The sequence below is a fragment of the Lycorma delicatula genome, chromosome 4 (assembly GCF_047948215.1).
Source record: "Lycorma delicatula isolate Av1 chromosome 4, ASM4794821v1, whole genome shotgun sequence".
NCBI classification, from domain to species: Eukaryota; Metazoa; Arthropoda; class Insecta; order Hemiptera; family Fulgoridae; genus Lycorma; species Lycorma delicatula.
In genome coordinates this window covers 110,642,464-110,667,026 of record NC_134458.1, presented here as the reverse complement: position 1 = coordinate 110,667,026, position 24,563 = coordinate 110,642,464, and the positions used below count along the sequence as shown (strand labels likewise).

General features: G+C 27.6%; 1 protein-coding gene across 1 annotated transcript in view; it reads left to right on the top strand.

Annotated features, from left to right (window-relative positions):
- The window catches only part of LOC142323746 (pescadillo homolog), a 32,903-nt gene extending 11,365 nt beyond the window's left edge, over positions 1-21,538 (top strand). Inside the window, exons 3-10 of the mRNA XM_075363914.1 lie at positions 908-1,017; positions 1,850-2,111; positions 3,594-3,729; positions 8,909-9,045; positions 10,987-11,246; positions 16,307-16,491; positions 19,660-19,844; positions 21,204-21,538. Of these exons, the coding sequence (XP_075220029.1) occupies positions 908-1,017; positions 1,850-2,111; positions 3,594-3,729; positions 8,909-9,045; positions 10,987-11,246; positions 16,307-16,491; positions 19,660-19,844; positions 21,204-21,437 (1,509 nt within the window). The 3' untranslated portion in view covers positions 21,438-21,538. The remainder of the gene's footprint in view (positions 1-907; positions 1,018-1,849; positions 2,112-3,593; positions 3,730-8,908; positions 9,046-10,986; positions 11,247-16,306; positions 16,492-19,659; positions 19,845-21,203) is intronic.
- The last annotated feature ends 3,025 nt before the right edge of the window (positions 21,539-24,563 follow it).

Below are 24,563 nucleotides of genomic sequence, written 5' to 3'. Positions count from 1 at the left end.
CCATATCAAGCTAGGACTAATGAAAAATTTTGTAAAAGCAATGAAAAAGAATAGTCCCGGATTTTTAAAATTCAGGTAGAAATTTCCAAATGTAAGTGAAGGAAAAATTAAAGAAAGAATATTTGTTGGTCTTCAGATAAGATAGTTTGTCAAAGATGATGTATTTAACCCAGTATTAAATAATATAGAAAGTGGAGCTTGGGCTTCATTTAAAGATGTTTGCAAAATTTTCTCTGCATACAAAAATCCAACAATTACCACGATATTGTTAATCAACTTCTTACATCATACAGAGCTATGGGATGTAATATGTCTTTGAAAATACGTTTCCTCCACTCACATCTGGATTTTTTCCAGACAACCTCAAAGATGTAAGTGACGAACACAAATGTTTTCACAAAGACATTTCGGTGATGGACAGCCGCTATAAAGGGAAATGGAATACTAACATACTAGCCGATTACTCTTGTACATTAATTTGGGATGTGCTGGAGGCTATTTATAAGAGAAAAGCGTCAGTGAAATCATTCAACACAGGTATGGTCATGCAAAATTATAAATATTACAGATTTTAACTATAGTTTCCCTTAATTTTTTTGAAGCGTAATTTATTTAAAACTAAGGGTGATAGAAAAATTTTATTTAAAGATCTGTAATGCACGCAAAAACACAATTCAAAAAATGGTATCGCACTTAGAGAAACATTAAAATTTTTTTTTGTTGTTAGATGAAGCCATAATAACAATGTTGCAAATTTTTTCTTTATTTGGGAATTTTATTAAAAGTACTTACACTACTTATTTTTCAGAAGTATTTTCAATAATTTTCCAATTTTATGATTTGTAACAAATTTTTTAGTTTCAGGTATTTTGCTATACACATTAATGTTTTTCTTTTTAATTTGTAGACTCATGGTCGTAAAGTTATTCGTGCAAAGACTCTGAAAGATTTTAAAGAGTTTAAAAAGTTAAAAAGAAACTTTCCAGAGTTATCATTGGATCATATTGTAAAAGAAAGGTAAATACTCAATTTTGTGTTTTATGTTTTCTAACCAATTAATTATTTTTATTATTACAATGTTTTGCTTGCTTCTACACATCTGTTTTAACAAGAGAAATGAGATTATTTCAGTTATCTGAGGTATAAAATTCCTATCACTTTGATAAGTAAAAAAAATGCCAGACTTGGCAGGTAGTAAATTAAGTACATTAACTGATGTTATTCATTATGTTATTTGAAATGAATTGTATACATTTACATGCTTAGAGGAATTTGTGATTGTTATTTACTATAAATCATTTGCACATGTATTAGTCTCATTGACCAATACCATTGAATTTTATTATTTTTACCACCTTGCATTACATGGGATTCATGATATGCAAATGAACATAACTGGTTTCTTATATGCAGCTTATTACTCAAGTGTCATGTGTCGGAATATATTAAAATTTATTGTTTGCTTTGTTGGTAGTGGACCAAAATTATAGTAATTTTTGCTGCTTTAACAAGTCTGCGTCCAGTACTATACATGTGACTGGAAGAATTATTATATCAGCTAATATAACTTCAGAATGATTAAACAATTTTAAAATATTGTATTTACTTTGAGTGATAAATTAAATTTATAATTTTTCTTCTTTTACCAGTTGATGGAATGAATGAATTATCTCTTTGTTTCTGCTTCATAAATATTTCCCCAGTCTTTCTACATCTCAGTACTAGCTTATATATATAGCCAGCAGTTTTTATTTAATAGCTAATAAAACTTTTATTGTTGATTAATTGATAACTGTACATATATTTATGTAGTATTATTTAATAAGATTGTGTATTTTTGTTTTTGTAGATATCCAACATTTTTGAGTGCTCTTAGGGATTTAGATGACTGTTTAACAATGTGTTTTTTATTCAGTACATTCCCATTGATAAGAAAATTACCAAGAGATCTACCAGTTATTTGCCAACGTTTGAGCTTTGAATTTCTTCATGCTGTCATTGCCAGCCAGGCACTTAGAAAAGTTTTTGTATCAATTAAAGGCTATTATTTTCAAGCTGAAATCAAAGGTCAAACAATTACATGGATTATGCCACATCAGTTTGGATATGAGGTTTGTTTATTGTATTATTATTAATTTTTAATTGTAAAATCATAAACTGAATTATCAAGTGTTTCTCTAAATATTAGTTATCTATTGGTCTAGAATTGTAAAAAAATGGTTTTTTATGAAAGTAGTTTTATTGCATCAATTCTTTTCGTTTATATTTTTTTGTATAATGAATCTTCCATGAATAAATTATTAAAAACATTACAAAAAAGTAGTTTTACCAAGAGGCAGGGGGGAACATCTTTGAAGTATAAAACATTATTTCCATAAAAATTTTTTTTTACTCAATTTTCTTTTAAATTTTACAATAGTCTTTGAATAAATACAACAGGACTTCTAGTAATAGAGATATCAAAACAGGTATCAATATTTTTAGTCGCATCTTGAAATACCACATTTCTGTTGAAAAATTATGAGTTGCTCTTCCAGGTTTAAAAAACGGAATTAGTTAAAGTAATGCAATTTAATTTTTTTTATTTTTGGTTGTGTATAATTTGGTATATTGGGGCTCAGGACTGTTATAAGCAGTTCCACTGTAGTAATAAAAAACCTACATAAGAATGTAGAATATAGTTTTATATAGATATATCCTATGTGGAAGAATTGAAGCATTCTGTTAGTCTTTTCTATAGTTAACTTTACTGATTATTGACCTTATGCTGTAATGTGTAATACTTTCTTTATTTACTGTAAAGAACGAATATTAATCTGTAGGCAGTAATAGGTTCATCTATAGTAGTTTATGGAATAATAAACTTAACTGATTTAGTTGAATGAAAGTTTATATCCAAATCTAATATATTTGTGTAGCAGTTTTGCATTTATCAGCACTTGCTTTTAAAAAAATTCTTAATAGATGAAGTGCTTGGTTACTATTTTTTAATTAAATTATTTCTGATAGCAAACATAATTAGGGTAAAGTTAATATATTTGCTAGCTTTGATCATGTGACCTGAGGTGAGAAACATGAAGACCCATCTGTGACTCATTTGAAACAACCGTGTGAGCAAAGACCTGTTTTGTTTATCAGCAAAGACTTGCTGATCATAAAATTGAGCAAAGTTTAACTCAGCTGAATTATGTGAAAGTAAATAAATTTTTTAATTTTATTTTCAAGTTATTTTTTTGTTTAAATTGTTGGTGTTATAGAAGACTTGTTTATTTTAGATGTTGCACGTAATTTACCCATTTAATTATTAAATTTGCTAATAATTTTTTTTTTTTTTTTTTTTTTTTTGTATTGTCCATACCTTTTCAAGAAAAATATTTAAAATAAGAAAGCTATATTTAGTGCATGGGATAGTTATGAAAAAAAAAACATAGTGATATAGGTTTTCTTGTAACAATAAAAAGTAAGCATTTTGTTTTAAATTGACTTATAAAACTTTAAAATGACTATTAAAAGATATTTGATTAAATTGATCTGTTATTATTTATTTTTTTAAATTTAGCTTGTAGCATTTAATAGATGTGTTTTTTTTTCAGCCACAAGCTAAAAGTGAAGTCGATTTTAACATCATGTCAACATTTGTTCAGTTCTACACTGTTTTGTTGGGATTTGTAAATTTTAGATTATATCATATTCTCAATTTATATTATCCTCCTAAGATTGCTGCGACAGGTACGTTAATAATGTTGAATAGTTGATAAATGATTGTTTATTTGAATACTTTTTTATCTGTGCAATGTATTATGCAGTTTCAGCAGTTTATTTAATTTGTTTGTAAGTTGGTTTTATTATTTTTGTTTGTATTTGGTATTTTTCTAAAATATTTAATTCTTTTGATTTCTAATATTGAAAATTTTATTTCATTAAATACCTAGTTAAAATCTGCTACATTTTGATATATTTTGTTTTTAATAAACTTTAAAATTCTTAGCTTTCTATTTAGTTTCTATGGACTTTATTCATACAGTTTTATTCAGAATCAAATTCTTTACAAGTTTTGTTTAAAATGTTTGTTTATTACCTGTTTAACAAAGATATTTTAGATTAACATAAAATAGTATTCTTTTCTTTTATATTTCACCCCAGATTTCAGAAAAATTACTAAAATTCAGTTACGGCACCTATTTTTTTTTTCTCGGTTTCTCAGTTCAGATTTCATTCAAAACCACAAAATTTACCTCTTACTTTGGATTCCAAGAATTACAGTCTGGTTTAATTTTGCCAGAGGCACAGAAAGCAGGGTGAAATCTTTTGCTTGTTAAAAACTGAAAATCTGAAATTTGAAAACTGACACTTGCTGGCAGGGCAAGTTAAAAGCATGGTTTGTTATGATGCTGCAAGTTGGAATGTTGATGTTTCATTGTCTGCAGTATCTATTGTTAGCAATATTTTTTGATCAAAGGTTTTTTTTTTTTTTTGTAATATTCTAGACGTTAGAATTGAGTTGGTATTTCAAAAGAAAGCAAAATAAAATAATGAAAAGCCAATCTTTTTTATTAATTTTCTTTATTTTTTTTTTTTTATTAGAATTTGAATTATTTAATTTATAGTAAAATCTTTTTAACTGGATTGGCAGCACTGTGGGTACATTTAGTGATGTAGTAAATGCTACTTGTTAGAAATACACTCATAAAAAATGCTCATGAAAGTGAAAAAAGCTTTTGGGAAAAAATTAAAAAGTTATTCAGTGATACCTTGTACTGAGCTGGCAAAACTAGATTTTGTTTTTAAAACCTAAATTTTCATCTTTTATTTCATTATTTTTCTTTTTATTTTATTTATATACTTTATTAATGTAATCTAACAATCCAACATTGATGTGGATACGTGTACAAGTATGCTAGCCTTCAGAGGTAGAAATAATTTTTATTTTGTAGTATAAAAAAAGATTCTCTTCATTAAGAAAACCTATTTATTTTCATTTCAAATTATAAATGCTTTTATATCCAGAATTTTTATTCAGTCTTCTGAAACATAAGGTTTCTGCTTGTTTCACTACCATCTGTAGATTCATTTAACAAATTTTTCATCTTCATTGGTTGGTTTGATAGTTGTTAAACTTTTCTCATTTTTCTATCTCTGTTTTCTTCCGTTTACAAAATTTCATGAATATTTATAAAGATTTTTTACAACACGTTTTTATTAATTTGATCAATTTTGTTTTTAAAGAAGGTATTTTCGTGAAAAATTTTTTTAATGAAAAAACAGACTCATAGAAATAGTTTTATTTAATTATTAGCAAGTCAGGAGACTCTGTCTCCTGGATCCCCTGTGTGTTGGTTATCATCATGGTTGTGTGATTAATACTGATAAATAACAATTAAAACATGAAGAGTTCTCTTTTCTCCAATATTTCTCTTGTTCTTGACATAGAAGCTGTGATACACTCCAGCTGTTGACAAACATTTTCCTTTTGGTTCCCCATTCCATTTTCCATGACAATACGAACACACTTTTATTATGGCAACAATATGTCAGTGGCTAAATCTGAACATTATAGCTAAAGCCACTTTCATCCTTGTGTAACTCTACAGTGACATCAGTATGAACTAATGAGGATTTTAATCACAACATGTGTTGCAGATTTATTGCAGCTCAAGCCTGGGATTAGAGCTTAGCAGCTAACCGAGAATCCTGCACTTACAATGAGATTGTTGCATTTGTTTTTCATTTAAAAGTTTCTCCATACTATCTATGTTAGAAACATACTAAAGAAAATTGTTTTCAAATGATAAAAGACGATTTCTGTATTCAGTTTTTAGCACAACTATAGATGAAAAACCCTTTCCACTGAGGTAAGATGTGGCAAAAGATATTTATATTTTCAATGCTTTTGTGGCTAAATTTCTATATTCAGTTCAGTGAGCAAGCCAAAACATATCTAAATCATCAGATGTGAATTGTAACATTTTATCAGCAGACATTTCGATGAGCTGGTCGTGAATCTCAACTCATTACTTAGCAGCTGCAACAATGTTTTCATTAAATAGATTCAGTACCTATCTCTTCGAGAAATCATTTTTATCTTTTGGGAAATACTCCGCCAATTGAATTCTTAGCTCGTGCAAATACATCTTCATGCTATCCAAACTTTGGTGAATAATAGTGTCATCATCATCCAAATTTTTTTTTCAATGTAATTGGAAGTGAGTGGGAACAAATCAACATTTTTGCTTTAAGCTGAATTATCCAGATGTCAAGCTGAGTGGCAACAAATCAAAATTTTTGCGTTAAGGTGAATTATCCAGATATCAAGCTTCTTAATGAAAGCATGCATATTGTCATTAATTAAATGTTTATCACGTCCTTGTAAATTCACTTTCAAGTCATTTATGAAAAAATACATCAGCTAAGTAAATCAAAAATAACATATCCTCATTATTCTGTAAAAAAAAAACATTCAGAATGGTGTTTGTTTGTTGTGGAAAAATAATATTAATTTATCTCGCAATTCCAATAATCTGGTTAACACTTTCCCTCATGATAACCATCTGACTTCGGTATGGAAAAGAAGAGATTTTTCTTTTTGCCTATTTCATCGGATAGTTGAGCAAACTGCCTATTCTGTAATGGTCGACTTTTAATAAAATTAACTATTTTTACAGTTTTACAAAGAATTTGTTTGAGATTTTCTGGAATATTATTTGCAGCAAGAGCTTGTCTGTGAAGGAAGCAGTGCTTCCATTTTGCCCTTGGTATTAGACAATCTTTCATTTTTTCTACAAATCCACTGTTCTTTCCTGTTATTGCATTTGCACCATCATCAGTACTGTGATACATACTGTAATACATTTTGTCCAGTTTATGTTATAGTTTTTAGTAACTTCATAAAAAACATCAAAAACACATTGTCCTGTTGCATAACCAGATATTGATTTGTAAAACAACATAATTTCTTTGATTGATCTGTCCCTATCGCATTCATATCTCACAAAACGTGAGAACTGAGAAATGTGTGCCGCATCTGTTGATTCATCAAATTGAATACAAAAAAAATTCATTTAAACTTAACTGATCACAAACATCGGCAAACATGTCATTGATTCGCTTATGTTGTGTCATTAGAAAGCTGGATATTTTTCAGTTTTTTTTACTTCTTCCATGCCTATTAAAACACTGACCACATCAACTGCAACAGGCAGTATGAGGTTTTCTGTGACTGTATGGAGTTTGGACATTTTATCTACTATTAATGCTATATAAGATGCTTCAAGTCAACTTTTATCAGTATGGCTTAATTTACAAATAGAAGCTTGTTGAAAAAATAGAGGGTTTGCTTTTATGATCCAGTTGTTTTAGTTTCCAATTGTCAAATTAATTTTGATGGCTTGATCCTTTCATCGGAAAGGACTTTAAAGCAAACAAAGCACTGTGGCTTTACATTCAATGGCTAAAACCATAATTTAAATAACTGTCATCATACAATCTTGTCTTTTTACCAATCAATTCACTGATGTAGGTGGTTTTTTTCCATATAATAATTTGTAATTTATCTATTTTGCATAGGAATCTAATTGAAAAAAAAATTGCTTACACCGTTTGACCACACACTGTAAAGCTTAAACTTATATTATTATTTTCAGTGAAACTACGTTTTTAAAAACTTAAATAAAGGCACCAGATGCATGCTTTGCATTCAAAATTAAACTGACATTCTGCAATCCTTTATGCCTCTTTTATCTGCTAAGAGCACGACATGTTCAAACGTATAATACGTGTGTTAAAACACAATGCTGTTACAGTGAATATTATGCAAGCAGACCAAATTACAAAGAACATATACACATCAAGTTGGAACCTGTAAATTGCTCGTGTTTATATACTTCATAAACGTGCGTGTTTATACTTGTTGCTATCATCGCAGTTAAATAGTTTTAATTAGGTTTCATTGGGTTGGAGTTACGGGATCGTGAAGTATCCATTATATATATTTTTTTTACTTTTTAGAGGTTGTAGAGCTAAAAAGGGTTGAGAATCACTGCTCTAAGGTATAAATCTGTAAAGTTTTATTAAATTCTGTCCAATAGTTTTTGCATTATGTGTGCACAGGGACGACCCTAGTTATCATTTTATTATATATGTAAATTTAAAAAAAAATGTTTACATCTAGTATGTAATGATAGGATTATAACATTTAATATTTAGTACATCAGAAAGTGCCTTTTATTTTGTTAGTAATTTACTGGAAGAACTGAAAACAATTAAAGACTTAAATAAATTGTTAATATTGCAACAGAATATCTGTTGCAATATTATTGTATGTTACATTATCATTGTAAATATATAATATACAGTAGCTGTAGAAGCCTGGAATTAAACTGTCTTCATTACAACTGATATTTCTTCAATACCTGATATGCCTTGATTGTTTAATATTCTGGAGTTCGAAGGGTTTGAAATAAAAGATGTACTAATGACCAAATTTTTGTTCAACTAATAGAGTATATAATCTACTCAACTGTAAATTCTTGTAGGCAACTGATGTTAAGGATTCTGGATGCATTTTATTAATGATTTGATGTTTCTGGTAGTTAGTGACTAGCAGTCAATTTAAACAAATCAGTTAATTCTCATAATAAATTTAATGCTGCTTTCTGCAAATTTCTTTTGATAAAATAAATCATTTAAAAGTAGGCATAGTTTAGAAAATGTTATTTCACCTTAATGTGTGTCATTACAATATGACTGCCCCAAACGTTTTACAGTTTCCAACAGAAATTGCCCATTAAGTGAGGGATTAGTAAAATAGAGATGTAAGTTATAATTGTTTTAAATATAATGTAATATTAAGTAATATTTAATGCCATTATGATTTATTTTTACAAATTTTAATTCATGATTTTTTTATTAGGGAAACGTGATATTCAGTTAGTTGATAAGGAATCCTACTATAGTGAACGAGTTGCTGCATTAAATATTCCATTAATGCAATCTCCCAGAAGTCCTGAAAATGAGGATGAAGATGTAAAATTAGATGTTTTTGAAAATGTTAGTATCAATTTTCTTACTGTGTAGAATTTGTTTTACGACAAAATTATGTTAAGTGTACTATATATGTTATGTATATTTATTACATATACATGTATTCTTTTTGTAAAAATAAAGAAAATGTTCTTAAGACACATGGACCTGGGAACTTGTTATTTTCTACTTAGGATTACTAAATATTTTTTCTCATAATTTAAACGCAACTGTGGATCAAATTTTTTATTCAAGTCAATTACTGATTTAAATTTATGCAAAATTTTTTTATTATTTTTTGCTAAAAATTCTTAGGCATCTGTTATGTTTTACTGTAAAAAGGAGGGGCTTTCCATTATATGGAAAGCCAATATCTTGTTTATTACTGCTATTAACTTTTAGTCCATTTGAGTTTTTTAATATTTTATTTTAAAAAAACTGTGAATGAGATTTGTTTGTTTATTTTTTTTTATGAACTTCACAACGATAATCTCATTTCAGAATTCAGCAGTGTTTTAAATATTATTTCTTTTTTTCCTATTTTAGGTCCTTTCAATTATAAAATAATAACGCTTTTCATTGATGGCCAAGGAGTTTATTTATTACATCTTTTTAATTGAAACCATTATAAAAATTCTTATAAACAGCTATTATAACATAACTAATAATATTGAGCTTTTCTTGTTGTACACTGCTATTCGCTATCGACTCAGACCTCATATGTGTAATTAAAATATTACCAGTAGGTTATTGATCTTTATCCCTGACATAACCACTTATTTTAATTTGTTTCAGCAGCGAGTAACCGGTAATAACAAAATTAGGTGTCTGCTAAATTTTTTTATATTAAACAATTTTTTAAAATGAAAATCTAACAATGTCATGTTATGTTTTTTTTAGAAAATAATTGTTAAACCAACAAATTGTACTATAAAATCATTCAGTGTCATAAAAAAAATCCAGTTATAGGCATAGGGAGTTAGATATCATTGTTAATAAAGTTATCCACCCAAAATTAGGTACTTGAAAGATTCTTGTGAACAAAGAAAATAGCTTTTATTCATTTAAAAATTAGTTAAGAATTTTTTAAAATATAGTAGTGAATTTTTTTTATATGTTAAATGAATCATTGCTAACATGCTTCATTAGAAGGAGAATTTGAAAACATATAAACATAACAGTGTGTCTGGATACTAGATTATTTATTACTCTGAAAATTTCAAATAATGTATCATACAAAAATAGTTTAAAGTTTTATTTGACTTAATTCTTGCTCTCCCCAAGTTATATTTTACTAAAATTCATCCAAAATTAGTATAATACAAAAGACTGCCTACAGAAGAAAGATGAGGGTAGAAACTCTCACATTTTTAAAATTTGGTAAAAGTTCTGCAAATTTTACTCTATTTCTTGAAATTTTTTGCTAAAATCAATTTTTAGCACTTATAAATTGTGATGTAAGATTTTTTTAAATTGCTGGTACCTTGTAAACCATATACTCATTTCTTTTTACTAAATTAATTCAGTCATATTTCTCAATAGTTACCTTACAGAATGTAATTTATGTCAGTGTCTTAAAATATTACTGCATGTAAAGTGATGTTTAAAGGTAAAATGATATGCTTTTACTGTTTACCCAATAATGAAGTTATATTCATAAATTTATGCCTAAATCATTTTCAAAGATCACTAAAGAACCATTAAAATCAACTCCCTGGTCCTTGAGTTTTATGCAAGTGTTGTTACAATGAATAAATTAAGAATTATATATGTAGACATTCTGATTTATTTATAAAGATGTGGGGTGCTGCTTTGAATGAGTGTGGGCAGAAATTTATTTGTTTGAATGTACCACAAGGTTCGTTTTATTAATTATTTTCACTTTAACTCAGATCAAGCAAAATTTCTACTTTATTTTCTTTATTTGGAAAAAATGTATAATAATTTTGTGTGTTTTTAATTGCACAGGAAGCAGATGATGCTCTTGTACAAAAGGCTAAACAAGAAGCAGAGAGTATTAAGAAATTAAAATCACTGTTTAAAGGTTTACGTGTATTCATTAACAGAGAAGTACCTAGATTACCTTTAGTATTCACATTAAGATGTTTTGGTGCTGAAGTGTCATGGGATAAAACTTTATTTGTTGGTGCTACGTTTGACGAAACTGATGAAAGTATCACACATCAAATTGTTGATAGGCCTTCTATTGATAAGCAGTTTATATCAAGGTAATTTTAATGAATGATTTATAAGTAAATTTGATAATAATTTTTTATGATTATAAGGTTCACTCACTTTTATTGTAGTTTTTGCACATTGTACAATAGCTGAATAGAAAAAAAATAAAAATAAATGTTTTTACCAGTGTATCATATTACGTAATTCTTTGATAATATCTACTATCAGTCCTTCAGTTATACTAAGATTAAGTAAGTTTGCATAAGTTTAATTTACATTGAATATACAAGGGCGAGTCAAAAATTATCTACACTTTTCATTTCTACAATTTATTTACATAAAGGTAGACTGAGGTTCAATATATACATCATTTTTCTACATTGTTACTTCCCTTTTCAATACACTTGGTCCAGTGGTCCACAAGCTTGTATATTCCTTCTAACAATATACAAGAATACTTTAGTCATAAAAGCCCTCTGATGCATGTGCCACAAATTTTCAAGAAGTCTGAAACATTTTTTCTATGTCACAATTCTAGTAATATACTAATATTAAAAATGAAAAAAATAAATTTCATTTCTTGACTGCTGTAGCAGTTCGTACCAGATCTTTTACAATATTTATTTAAAAGAAAAACAGGTTAAATAAAAGAATATACTGTACTCGCATATTTGAATTCATTTCTAATTTTCAATCTAATGAAATTTTATAAAATTTTATAAAATTGGGTGTAGTTGTAAAATGATCAGAATTTTCTGCTTTCAGTTAAAAAAAGATTTGTACTTTCAGGATGTGAAGTCCTGTCACGTAAACAGGAAACTGTAAAAGACCAATTTTATTACCATTAAATTCATAATTTAAAAAGATAAAAAATATAAATCAATTTGTAGTTTTTTAATTGCTAATAACTATTATAAATCTTTCATTTTAAAGATCATTATGCATAAGTAATTACATATAAATTACTTACCTGCATTCCCATGTAATGTAGAGCAAAAAAAACTTTAAATCATTTAATTATTTTTTATTAATGATAAAAAATATCTCAACATGTTTTAGATGTATTCAGATGGCATATAGGTAGCAAAGCATTTTTGTTTATTGGGAGAATCAAACAAATTAATGTTACCCTTTATTTAATGTAATATTGCATAGGGCTTATCCTGCCTTAATACCTTTAATTTTTTTTGTCTTTGAATTACATGACTTGGAAATCAACTGTATTCCAAGGTTCAAAATCAGTAAGATTATTTTTATTTGAGTATGTACATTTTTTATATTAATAGGTACATTTTTATTTCAAGGTTCTGTTCTAAAAAGTGTATTTAACATGTAGTTTTGATTATAAAGTACATGACAATAGAACTGTAATGTAGAAAAACAGTGCACAGTATATTAACCATAGAACCACCAGTTAAATTATTTCTAAGTAACAGGCTCTATTAGTATTGGTATGCTGTTTTTAAAACCTTTAAATTAAGTACTTTATAAATTTGCAATTATTATTTATTGTATTCTGAAAAATGTATGTACTATTATAATTTAAAAGAAAAAAGATTTTTTGGCAGCCTACTTCTCTAATCCAGAAATTCTATTTTTTTTTTGCATTGAGGCTTAAAAAAATATTATGAGTATTTTTTTTTTCTAAAAATTCAGTTTATAAATTCTATTGAATATTTCCTTCCAAATTTTTTATTTTATGTTTGTAGAATGAATGAATTTCACAGTTTAACATGAAAATAAAAATACGGTATCTAAATGCTTACTTGTAATTCTCATTGTGTTAGTGTAGTCTACTTGAAGTCAGTAATATTATTGGTAGATACACTAATTTTACAGTAACAAGATACTATAACATTGAAAAAATTTAGTGAAAATATGTCATAAATGAAAAATACAAATGATATCTTTTAAAATAACTGGAACAAATTTATTTCTGAATCACATTACATTTATTTGAATCTTTCTTTTGCCTTAAACAGATTCATGATAAAAAGAAAATTTTATAAAAATTATATAACAATACATATAATTTAAAATACTCTAAAACTGTTGTTTTAGAGTATTTTACTAAGAATGCATAAATGCTGTGCCAAAACAAGTACTGGTGGAAGTAAAATCACCTGTATGAAACAACATCATCACCTAATAAATATTTTTGAAAAAAAATTGTTTAAAATATTTTAATCTACTGGTTAAAATTTACAAAACTAACAAACTATACCAGTTAGTGTTTAAAACAAATTATTTATAGTCTATAACAAAATTATTACCAAAAATATGTGTGTGTTCTATTATACGTTTTTTTTTTGTTTTTTTTTGTTTCTGATGCTTAAAAATGAAGCAGTATGTGTCTAAAAATCATGTTGGTTTGAAGGTTAAAAGATACAGTATTTTCTGTTAATATAAGTTTATTAATTATTTTATTTAATAAGTAATGAATTAGGTTTTTTGCTTCTTTGAATTAGTTTTTGTCATATATAACAAGCATTTAGCTACTTACCAGGAAATGCTTGTTGTAGTACATATCTTAAATTTCTTGTTTAAAAAAATCTTAGTATTCATATCTTCAGCATATTGAATACATTGGTTGAACTGGAAACCACCAGAAACCTGGTAATTGGTAATAATATTAGAAAATAATACTAAAAAATCCATTTATTATATTTACTAGTTGTTGAAGCAATCTGTCAGACCCAAAAAAATCTTATCATTTCTGTGTGCTCCAAACGAGAGTTGCAGGGTCACTGTATCATAATTTAATAAAATAATACAAATTATTTGTATTGGGGATACCCAAAAAAAAATTAGAATTATTTTTTCTAGGCAAGTGGGTTGGAGTGCTGCCCTCTCCTGCTAGGTATGTTTACTAGACGCTCTCTCCCTGCCTAGTTGGTTAGATAGCATTCATGAGTAACCATTGTAGCAGACAGAGTGATTGTTTTTTTAAGCCCCTCTCAGTGATTTTGATTGGCAAATTTTAAGGAGCAATGTGCCAACATCAAACTTTGTTTACTGTTAAAGAAAACACTGACAAAAACAGTAAAAAATTCTTTGAGAAGATTGCAGGAAGGAAGCTTTAAGCCAGGCAAGAATTTACAAGTAGTTTGCCTGGTTGAGAAGTAGCCAAACTTCACTTGAAGATGAACCCTGTTCAGGTCACTTCTCAACTTCCAGAACAAACAAAAATGTTCAATAATTGTGCAGTGTCATTATGTTTGATTGTTGCAGAACAATAAACGAATTGGAGGAAATATCTGGAATTTCCTGGATTTCATGCCAAAGAATCCTAAGTGAAGATTTGAATATGAGATGCATCGTGGCAAACATGACTGTTTTCTGATGAACAGTGGGAGAACCATCTGAGAGTGTGTCTGGAAAGAACACAGACATGACTGTTTTCTGATGAACAGTGGGAGAACCATCTGAGAGTGTGTCTGGAAAGAACATCTCAATTCCACCTCTGAGGGAGAAGAACACCTGCCTTGTAGTGTGTCTGGTCACTACACCACCCCCTCTGTTCCTAGCCATTAGTTGCTTAATCGGAGGACATCTTCTAGCTCTCAAACTGATCACATTCCACAGTCATTAGTCCGGCTTTGTGAGATGCCACCGATGCAGATGCCTGAAAAGACATCCATATCTGTAAATTCTGCCCTAGTCAAGTTTGCCTTCAGACACCTAACTACCACGTAGCCCTCAGGAACTGCTAAACTAACAGCCTTCCTGTGGAAGGTCAAAGACCCCGCGCCTAACTCTATACTATTCACCACCTAAACCATATGTACCCACATTACAAACAATTTCCAGTAATTTTCATGCCACGACAGCATATCAAATTCAGCCAAATTCATTGCCACGATGGCATATCGTAATAAAATTAGTGATTGGAGTACTTGGAAAGAACAGGCACAAACTGACCCAAATTTTTTATGAAATATAATAGGGGATGAATCTTGGTGTTATGGTTATGACCCTGAAACAAAACAGCCTTCCACCCAGTGGAAGACAGTGCACGTGTCGTATTAATTTGTATACTCTTAAACTTAGCAGTGTGTTTAGTGTAATGAGAGAAAAGAAATCCATGATAGAAGCTATCCTGCGTCAGAATTAACTTGTATCTTGTCCCGTCCATTAATTAACTGTTGTGTATGTAATATATTTATTACAATTTTAAATAAATAAATAAAATTTGATTTTTGAGAAGACATAGAGTTGTTGGTTTAGTTTCTGTGATAAAAAGAGACAGGTTAGAAGGGAGAAAGTGAGAGAATTAAAGTGAAATTGCTTGGTTAATTTTTTCACTAGATGTATTCCTTTATATTTATGTTTTTGTAGAAATACTGGCTGTCAGTGACAATCTTGTAAGGAACAAATTACTCATCAACCTGTAGTAACTAGCATGCATTCTTTAATTATATTGATTTGTAAATGTGTTGCATTCTTACTTAATGTATATTATGTTTAATTTTCAATTTGTCTATCCATTCTAGTTTGCTGGTATTTTTGGGTTGTTGCAGGATTTTGTTCATCAGCTTATTAATTTTTTTTTAAATGTTTATTCTTCCTAAATATTAAAATAATTTTATATTATATTTTGTCCGATGGTGGAATGATGATTTTTTGTAGATAACTTAATTCTAGTGTGATTTATTATTATTAATGATTTTACAGCAGAGGATGTAGGAATATAAAACTGCTATGCAGTAAACTTTTTTAACAAAGTGGCTCTTTCCCACCACATTCTAACTTTTTATTCCTAAAAAACACTACAAACCAGTTTACAAGTTTATATAAACTTTTTATGAATTAATTATTATAATGTTTTCTGCATGCAGATTAAAACTACAAAAAATGCCACTGCCAACAGAAATTAAGGATTCCTTTAATAATGTAAGCTTTATATTATAATAATGTAAATAATGTCATTAAAAACTCTTAGCAGAATCTGATAAGTTAATAAAAATTTACATATAGCTGTCAATAAAGTGATTTTTCTTTCTTACCGTCGTAAAAAATTAGGATTTTAAAGTGATAAAAATTTTTATTCACAAAATATTATAATCAATGATAGATATTTGTGTTCTTAACTTAATTCTTGCTGTTTTAGATATTATGTCCAGCCGCAGTGGGTGTTTGATTCAGTCAATGCCAGACAATTATTACCAGTTGAGAAATACTTTATTGGTGTTGAACTCCCACCCCATTTATCACCATTTGTTGATGCTGAAGAATATGGCCAGGAAAATTATATACCACCTGAACAAGTGAAGTTGAATAGTGTAAATAATGCAGGTAATTAATTGTAATGAAAGTTTGATTTATACATTTGATTAGATATTGATGCCAGTATTTAGCCTACTATTCCTTTTGTTGAAGTTTTGTTGCAGTCTGATAAACCTACTCTAACAGAAAAATATATTTCCTAGACACTAGCATCAAAATCAATAACAATCATATTGAATCATCATTTCTACATTAAACAGTATAACTACATACTGGGTGACCAACTTAAAACCAGACTGCTACAGACTAAACGTAATTGCAACATGTAATATTTTTTTAATGAAATGAAAAGGTAAATTAAATTAAATTCTGTATTTACATTAGAGAAAGTTTACATATTTACCATATTTTTACAAAAAATGTTTAAAGAAAGCGCCCTACACAGCAGTGCGCTTTTGTGCTAAAGTGATCATATTTGAGAGTCACCTGATGCAAAATGTTGTCAGTGCTGTGAATTTCTTCTTCAACATTCACCTTCATCGATAATGTGGGGGTTTGATTCATAAAATATATCTTTCAAATAACCTCAAAGAAAAGAAATCAAAACGAGACAAATATGTGGAATGTGAAGGCCATTGCCTTGCTGACAGTTGATTCTTCTGCAAAAGCCGCATGAATATTCATGCTAGTGAATCATTTGATGTGACATGCTGTGCTGTCTTGAAAGAAGCCATACTCTTTCACATCGGCATAACATTTTTTTACGCTTCACTTCTATATTGACAGTCTGGTCAAAAAATATTCACACCACTATATGATTACTAAAAACCATACACAGATTTTCTCATCATGAAGTAGATGCTCAAACATCTGGTGGAAGATTTTCTGTCATCCAATACCTGTTGCGCAAATTAACATGCTCAGATAAATGAAACTGTGTCTCATCTGACATGAAGTACTGCATTGGATATATATGTCCATCAACGTTTTTGAGATGCCAGTCATAATAATTAAAATGTTTTGGTGTGTCTATTCTCTTAAATTGTTACACACTTGCTACACGCTATGGTTTCAAATTTAAATCGTGAAAACTTATGGCAAGATTTATATTTTACACTGCTTTGTTGTGATGACTTGTGTACAGATCTTTCAGATTAACAGAAATTGTTTGACTATTGACAGTGGCTTCTGAAGTCCTAATGGAAAGTAGCCTATTTCGTTTTATGTTTGAAATTGATCCCTTTGTACTTTTTCATTCGAATGAGACTAAAAAAATTGCGTAAAACCATTAAAGATCAAAGACTCGGAAGATTGAGTGATGGGGTTGTTTTTCTTTATGACAATACTACCTCATTCAGCTCATGTGACAAAGGAGTTATGCAAAAATTCAAGTGGGAAGTTTGGTCTTATTTGCCTTACAGCCCTGACCTAGCACCTTGTGACTATCACCTGTTTTGTCCTCTCAAGCGAGACCTGGGAGGAGAGCGTTTCACTAATGAATCATGAACTGAAGGAAGAAGTCCTTATAAATGGTTGAAGGAAATCGGATGAAAATTTTTATGAGGAACTGAAAAACTTGTTGCAAGGTATGAAAAGTGTTTAGAAAAACTTTGTGATTACGTTGAAAAATAGATGAAAATATGTAGTTTTTTGTTCAATAAAAAAAAATAATTGTCTTATAAATTTATGTTTGTTTCATAGATGGGGTGTAACTTTCTTTCTGATTGTCCCTCATATATGTATGTTGCTAGTGCTGCAACTGCATGTATACACGTGAATTAAGATTAAATAGATTTAAGTGCAAGTTTGTCATCTTCTTGTCAAGGAAATAATATACCTTTCAGTTACATTTTAGACAACATCTAACTAAAACATTGTATTCAGCTAAGGATTTTATGTTGGTATTTAACCCACTTTACATACAAAGAGCATGTTAATTCCTTGGTATGTAAAACTAAAAAACCTTGGGATTTGTGTTGAGAACATATTCTTTATTTCGTGTTTGGTAGTTTATGCTTTTTACTTATACATTTACTGAACCAAAGTATTTTGGAATTTACTTCATTTTTTGTTGGAAATATCTAAAATTATATTCATAAAATAAAAAAAAAATTAAAATAATCTCTGTGTTATATTTATTTTGGATGTGTTTGTCGTGCTGGCTTTCTAGTTTATGAATTATAGGAATTGTTCAAGGTTCTGCTCTTGAGTGTATCAAAATATTTTATTCCTGCAACTACTGTACTTTTTTGCATCATCAAGCACAATCATTTTTATTCTCCACTGTTGAAAATTTCTTGGTTTTTTCAGTGTTAACTGTAGAAGATCTTTTTTTTCGAATATTTGGACTTATTTAAATCTTAATCTTTGTAACTTGCTTCAGATAGCAATATGGTCTTTGCAGATGGTTTTTCAATTTATCAGATGTTAAGAATTCAATTAATTTTTTGTTATTAAAACTTGTTTTTTTAGCCTCGTACAGTTTGTTTTTTTGCTTTTGTACATTTTTTTACTCCAGTAATTTTTTTATTCTTTCTCTGAAATAGTAAATAGTTTGTTTTTCTTGTAATTTATATTAAAAAAAAATCAAGGTGTGATAGAAACTGTTGCTACTACTATTTTTTATAAGAAATAAAGTAAAAAAAAAATTTATATGTATCAACTTGATTCTAGAAGAATGTTATATTTCAATGCATGGTTTAGCAGATGTTTTTAAAATTGTCTGAATTGTCTGATCTAAAAAAAACATCATTTCACTGACATCATGGATCATGGGCATGTGTAATCAGTTTCTACACTATATATATTTATTTATATTATTTGTTTTTTTTTTTTATTTTAACTTATGTACTTTGTTTAGTGTAATGAAATTTGTGTAAGTATAAGTTATAAGTATTTAATAATCGATGGATGAAGCCTTTACTTGGTGAAAATCCATCTTAAAAAGAAAATGAAAACAAAATATACTTTTTGATTTTCACAAAATTTATTTAAAATTACAAATACAAATTTTTTTAAAATACAGATACAAATTTTTTTGTATCCTGTACGTAACATCTGTGGAGGATACTGTGCATCAAAACTGTCATTTTTGAAATAAATTTTATGGGAATTGAAAAACATTTTTTTTTTCATTTTCTTTTTGCTACAAGTATTTATCTACACTTATGAAAAAATTTAGTGAAAGAGTTGTTATTTGCTTTTAAAGCAATTATTTACTGATTTTTCTTTCTTTAGAAGAAACTAAAATTGTTATACCCAAAAGAAAGAAGAAAAAGAAAACAACTGAAAATGCTCATAAAAATGGTGATAACAGTGGCAGTGATGATGAAAATGATAAACCAGAGAATAAAAAACAAAAAGAAAACATACAAAATGATGAAAGTAATAAAGACGATGCTGATAAACTGCGAGAAAACTTGGTAAATTTTTTGCTTATTTTATACCTTTATTTAGTTTTTTTACAGTTATGAAAAATATAACACTAAGTTTTTTTTTGTGATTTCTGCCTTTTTTTAAGACTCATGAAATTATTGATTTTATTGAAAGTTTAGTAATATAAGTAATCTGTTACTGTGCATCTAGAGAACATCATGATTTTTCTTATTATACATAATAGTATGCCAGTGTAATTACTGATTGATTTTGTCCAGTCTGTAAATTCTTCCTTCCTATCTTAGTTCTGATAAAAAAAATTATATTATTTCATAGAGAACATCAGATGATCATATTGTTTTTCAGGAAACATTTTTTGATACAATCACTTTTTTGTGTTAAAGCCCGATTGTTGATTCTTCTAGTTCATTGGCCGTATCTATGTTCTACAGGTAAAATTTTTGACAGACTAAACTTTTCATAATTTGTGTTTGAATTTATGCCAAGTAGTTTCATAAACTTATCAATGTTTATGATATAATATAATTTATCATGGTTTTATATTCAACCATGAACATTCAAGATATGTTCAGCAAAATATTTCCCTTTTTATATTATCTTTGTTGCACTAATTAATCTTATTTACTTTACTGTTTTTTAAGTAACTTTTTTCTTTTTTTTTATCCTGATTTATTTTAATTTTACTAATATATGTGGGGTAAATAAATAATTTTAGGTAAAGATGAAATTTTCATCACCATTAAGAAGCTGTTTAATTTGTCATATTTATTTTCATGTACAAAAACTATATAAAACAAAATTAATAAATGTTAATTTAATGTTTGTGTCAATTTTACAAAGTGTAATGAAACCTCTGATTGGTTATGTTTTTGTATTGTTTTTATGAAGTATCTTAAAAGTTATAATATGGTTGTTCAGAAACTTAATCAAAGCAAACAACTTATTATTGTAGAACTACATCAATGACATTACATTGTTTCTTTCATTATTTTGATAAATAAATTCTTAGTTAAAACCACAATTTGCTTCAATTTGTTTGGTTTCTATATTTTTACACAAATTAATACAAACTAAAAACAGTTTTCAGTATAAAATCATGTTACAGTAATGTTCTTTATGAAATCATGAATATTAAGATATATTTTTTACATATGGAGTGGATGAAAATACCTTATACAGAAAATTTGGCACTTTTTCAGAACTAAATTCGTAGGTGATCAAATTACATAGTAGTTCAAGAACTATCCCCATTATTTAAGATTTAAACATTTTTCTTCTGGTTATAATCTGTTTTTATACAAAAAAAAAAAAAAAACAACTATCATCCTAATGAATATATTAAAGGAATTGTTCTTAATTAATTATTTTGTTTAAAATATTTTCAGAAAAAGAAGATGGCTGTTGTGACAGGAAAAGCTACTGCTCCAGATCCAAAGGAATTAAAGAAGGCTGAACAGCAGGAATATAAATTAAGAGAAAAAATGGTTCCAAAAAAATATAAGAAGTTGTATGTTAGCATGATGAAAGCTAAAGCAGATAGAAAGAGAGATAAAAATGTTTTGAATAGGAAACGAATTAAAATCGAAAAGCAGAAAAAAAGAGAATCATCTGACGTGTAATATTAATTATAAATAAATCTGATTGTTATACATTTTTAATAAACTCCTGATTAAAACTAAAGCAAGATTGATCTCTTATTAAAAATGCAATTTATTATTTGTTTCGTGATATTAATTCATATTTACCCATTCACTAACAAAAATGGTAAGAAAATTCTTCAAAAAAATAATAGAAGTTTAGTAAAAAGCTTTTAGACAAAGAAGTCTGATATAATGTTATAAAAATTGATCATATCATTTATTAAAACTAGAAAAAGTGGGAATTTCCTGTAAATTTATTTTGTGACTGCTGGTCATATAAGAAATCAGTCAAATCTCAATCCACAATTTTTTTTTTCTTTTAGGCATGTTCTCCATTTCTATTTATTTTTTTTCATTTAGTAATTATTTAAAATGACTGACTTAGTTCTTAATCATGTTTTCAAATATGTTTGTAACATGCTAAATGGGATTTCTACATATTTACGAATATATATCAATTTCTTGGTAGTATATTCATTCTGTTATGACTAGATCAATTGCAAAATGTATTTACTTTAAAAAACTTATATCCTCCTTCATACCAACTCAGTATTTAAAGTCATTAATCATTTAATTAAATTATTAAAACGTTTGATGTGGGAAGTTTAAAAAAATTTGTTTGTTACCTTCTCTAAAGAAAATTAAGTATTATTCTATTAAATTTTTTTTTGAAGTGCTTGGAACTCAACAAAAAAATGACCATAGGATGATGCTATGACTATGAAATAATGTAATATAATTTTTTTAAATCTTATAGAAATGTATTACATTACATTTTACTTGACTTCTTAAAAAATTGTCTAGGACAAACTTTTAAAATACATATTTCAGTATTTGTAAATGACTGATTCCAAAACTATATTTTTTAGTTAGTTTTTGTTTCTTTAAAAAAATGTGTTGAGACATGACATTTCAATTTTGCATAAGCTTTTCAGAATGAAATTTAAAAAAATGTATTAACAGATAATTTATTTCCTGTGAGGATTGGGGAGGGTAAATTTTGGAAAACAAAGTATGCATTAATTTAATCATAAAGTATAGTGAAAACAAAGTAACATTTAAAATGTAGCTTGTTAAAAGCAATAAGCAGTAGCAGAAGTGGGGGAAAAAACACAGTTCAGTAGTATTAAACTTTCTTTTTTTTTTTTGTTCTATACTTGATAATAATTTCATTTATATACATGAAAATAATGTAAGATTATATATAAATTAAATATATTAATAAGAAGCAAAACTAAAAGGAAATAAATTATAATAAAGAATAAAACAATAAATGATTCTTAATTCATGAAACAGGAAAATTAGTAAAAATTTATAGTTCAACAAAAAAATAATATGTTTAGACAATATATATAATACACTTTGATATTGTACATTTCTGTAATATATTTTAGCAAACAATAGTACAATAAAGTTTGGTCTCACAAATGTATATTATTAAACTACTATTTAGAAATCTTGCTGGTTGAATTGCTTCAAATTTAAATAACTGTATTCGTACACAATATTTTCCAACAGGTGCTACATTTTACAATCCATCTTTCTTAGAAACTGTAGTCTATTTATTTTTAAATCCTTTAATTCTATTTTGTAATATTTGAATTTAGAACCTAAGTAAACTACATTTGTGGGCTTAAATGGTATTTATAAAAAAAATGTTTTATACTGTTAACAGTGTTTTCTGTTTTAGTATTTAATTTTTATATATTACTTTACTTCTAGTCTCTGTTTTTCTCAGAAGAAAATAAAATCTTAATCTATTCTAATGTGATTTTTATCAATTCAAGTAGATGAATTGAAGGCTACCTAGGCTTAGTTTATGGTAGTATGTTTTTGTGTGATATATTTATGTCATGAAATTGATATCTAACATCTGTTAAAGAAATTTAATAAAGAACTGGTAATCTGGCTCAGTCCAGAAAAAAATGTTATAGCTTTACAGTATTTAGACAAAACTTTTCATACATAGGATGTGTTAAACCTTATTTTAGATGTATTACATGTTTAAAAAAAAAAGTTTGTAAAATATTCTTCATGTGGGTTTTTATAATCTTTTTTATCCTTTTTGGTATGTTTTGCTAAAATGTATATGTTATGTTGTAATAAAAAAAATGAACAATAGAAAAGAGTAGTAAAGCCTAAATATACTTTATACTATAATTACTCATATAATTTACTCTGTTGAATAATATTATAAACAATTATTAAAAGTTTAATAATAACATTAGCTGGTAAGGAAAACTAGCCTTCTTTCAAACTCTTGATAAGAGTTTGAAAGACAATTATATTAGTGAAGAGATGGTAGTCCTGAAACGCAATTTTAATCGTTAAGGAAATGGTAAAAAGTCTCTCACTGGAACTAGTTTAGTAAAACCTGTCAGTGCCTGCACTGAATGGGATCATGCATTGTCATGCAGAACTACAAACTTCATAAAAATCCTGCACTTTTTTTTTTAATGACTTCCTAAGCTTCAGTGTTTTGCAATAGACTAATAACATTGTGGTCCCAGTTCAACAAATTCCCTTTTGGTCTCAAAATACATGTAGTCTTAAGTTTTGGCTTGATAGGAGTGTGCAGCCAGTGTTCTGGGAGCAGTCCCTTGCAGTAGTTCCACTCTCATATTTTATCAAATCAAATCATTTTTATTCTTTCAACCCTATTACAATGTACAGTACATAACATTTTATACAAACAGTAAATTTTATTAGGCACTTAATATATAAAAAAAAAATAAAAACAGTAAAAAAGCAAAAATTAAAATTAAATATGTACATTAAAAAATTTTTAATTAACTTTAAATGGTTTAAAAGAACGAGGTACATTATTTAGGCATTGCCTGTATCAAGGTTACCATGACACTTAAAAATGAGTAATTGAGTTAATGAAGAATTAAAACTAAGTTATGAAATTAAAACTAGAGTTAACAAAATTAAAACTAGTAATTAATAACACAGTGGTACATAGATTTTCTCCTAAAACTGAGATGAGAACGGTTGTATAGAGTAAATCGCGAAGAGAAAAACCCTGTTTGAAAAGATTTTATCGGATCGCGTTAATTGGTTATTAACGATACAAGTTAACAATTTTTTGACTGTCAACCATAT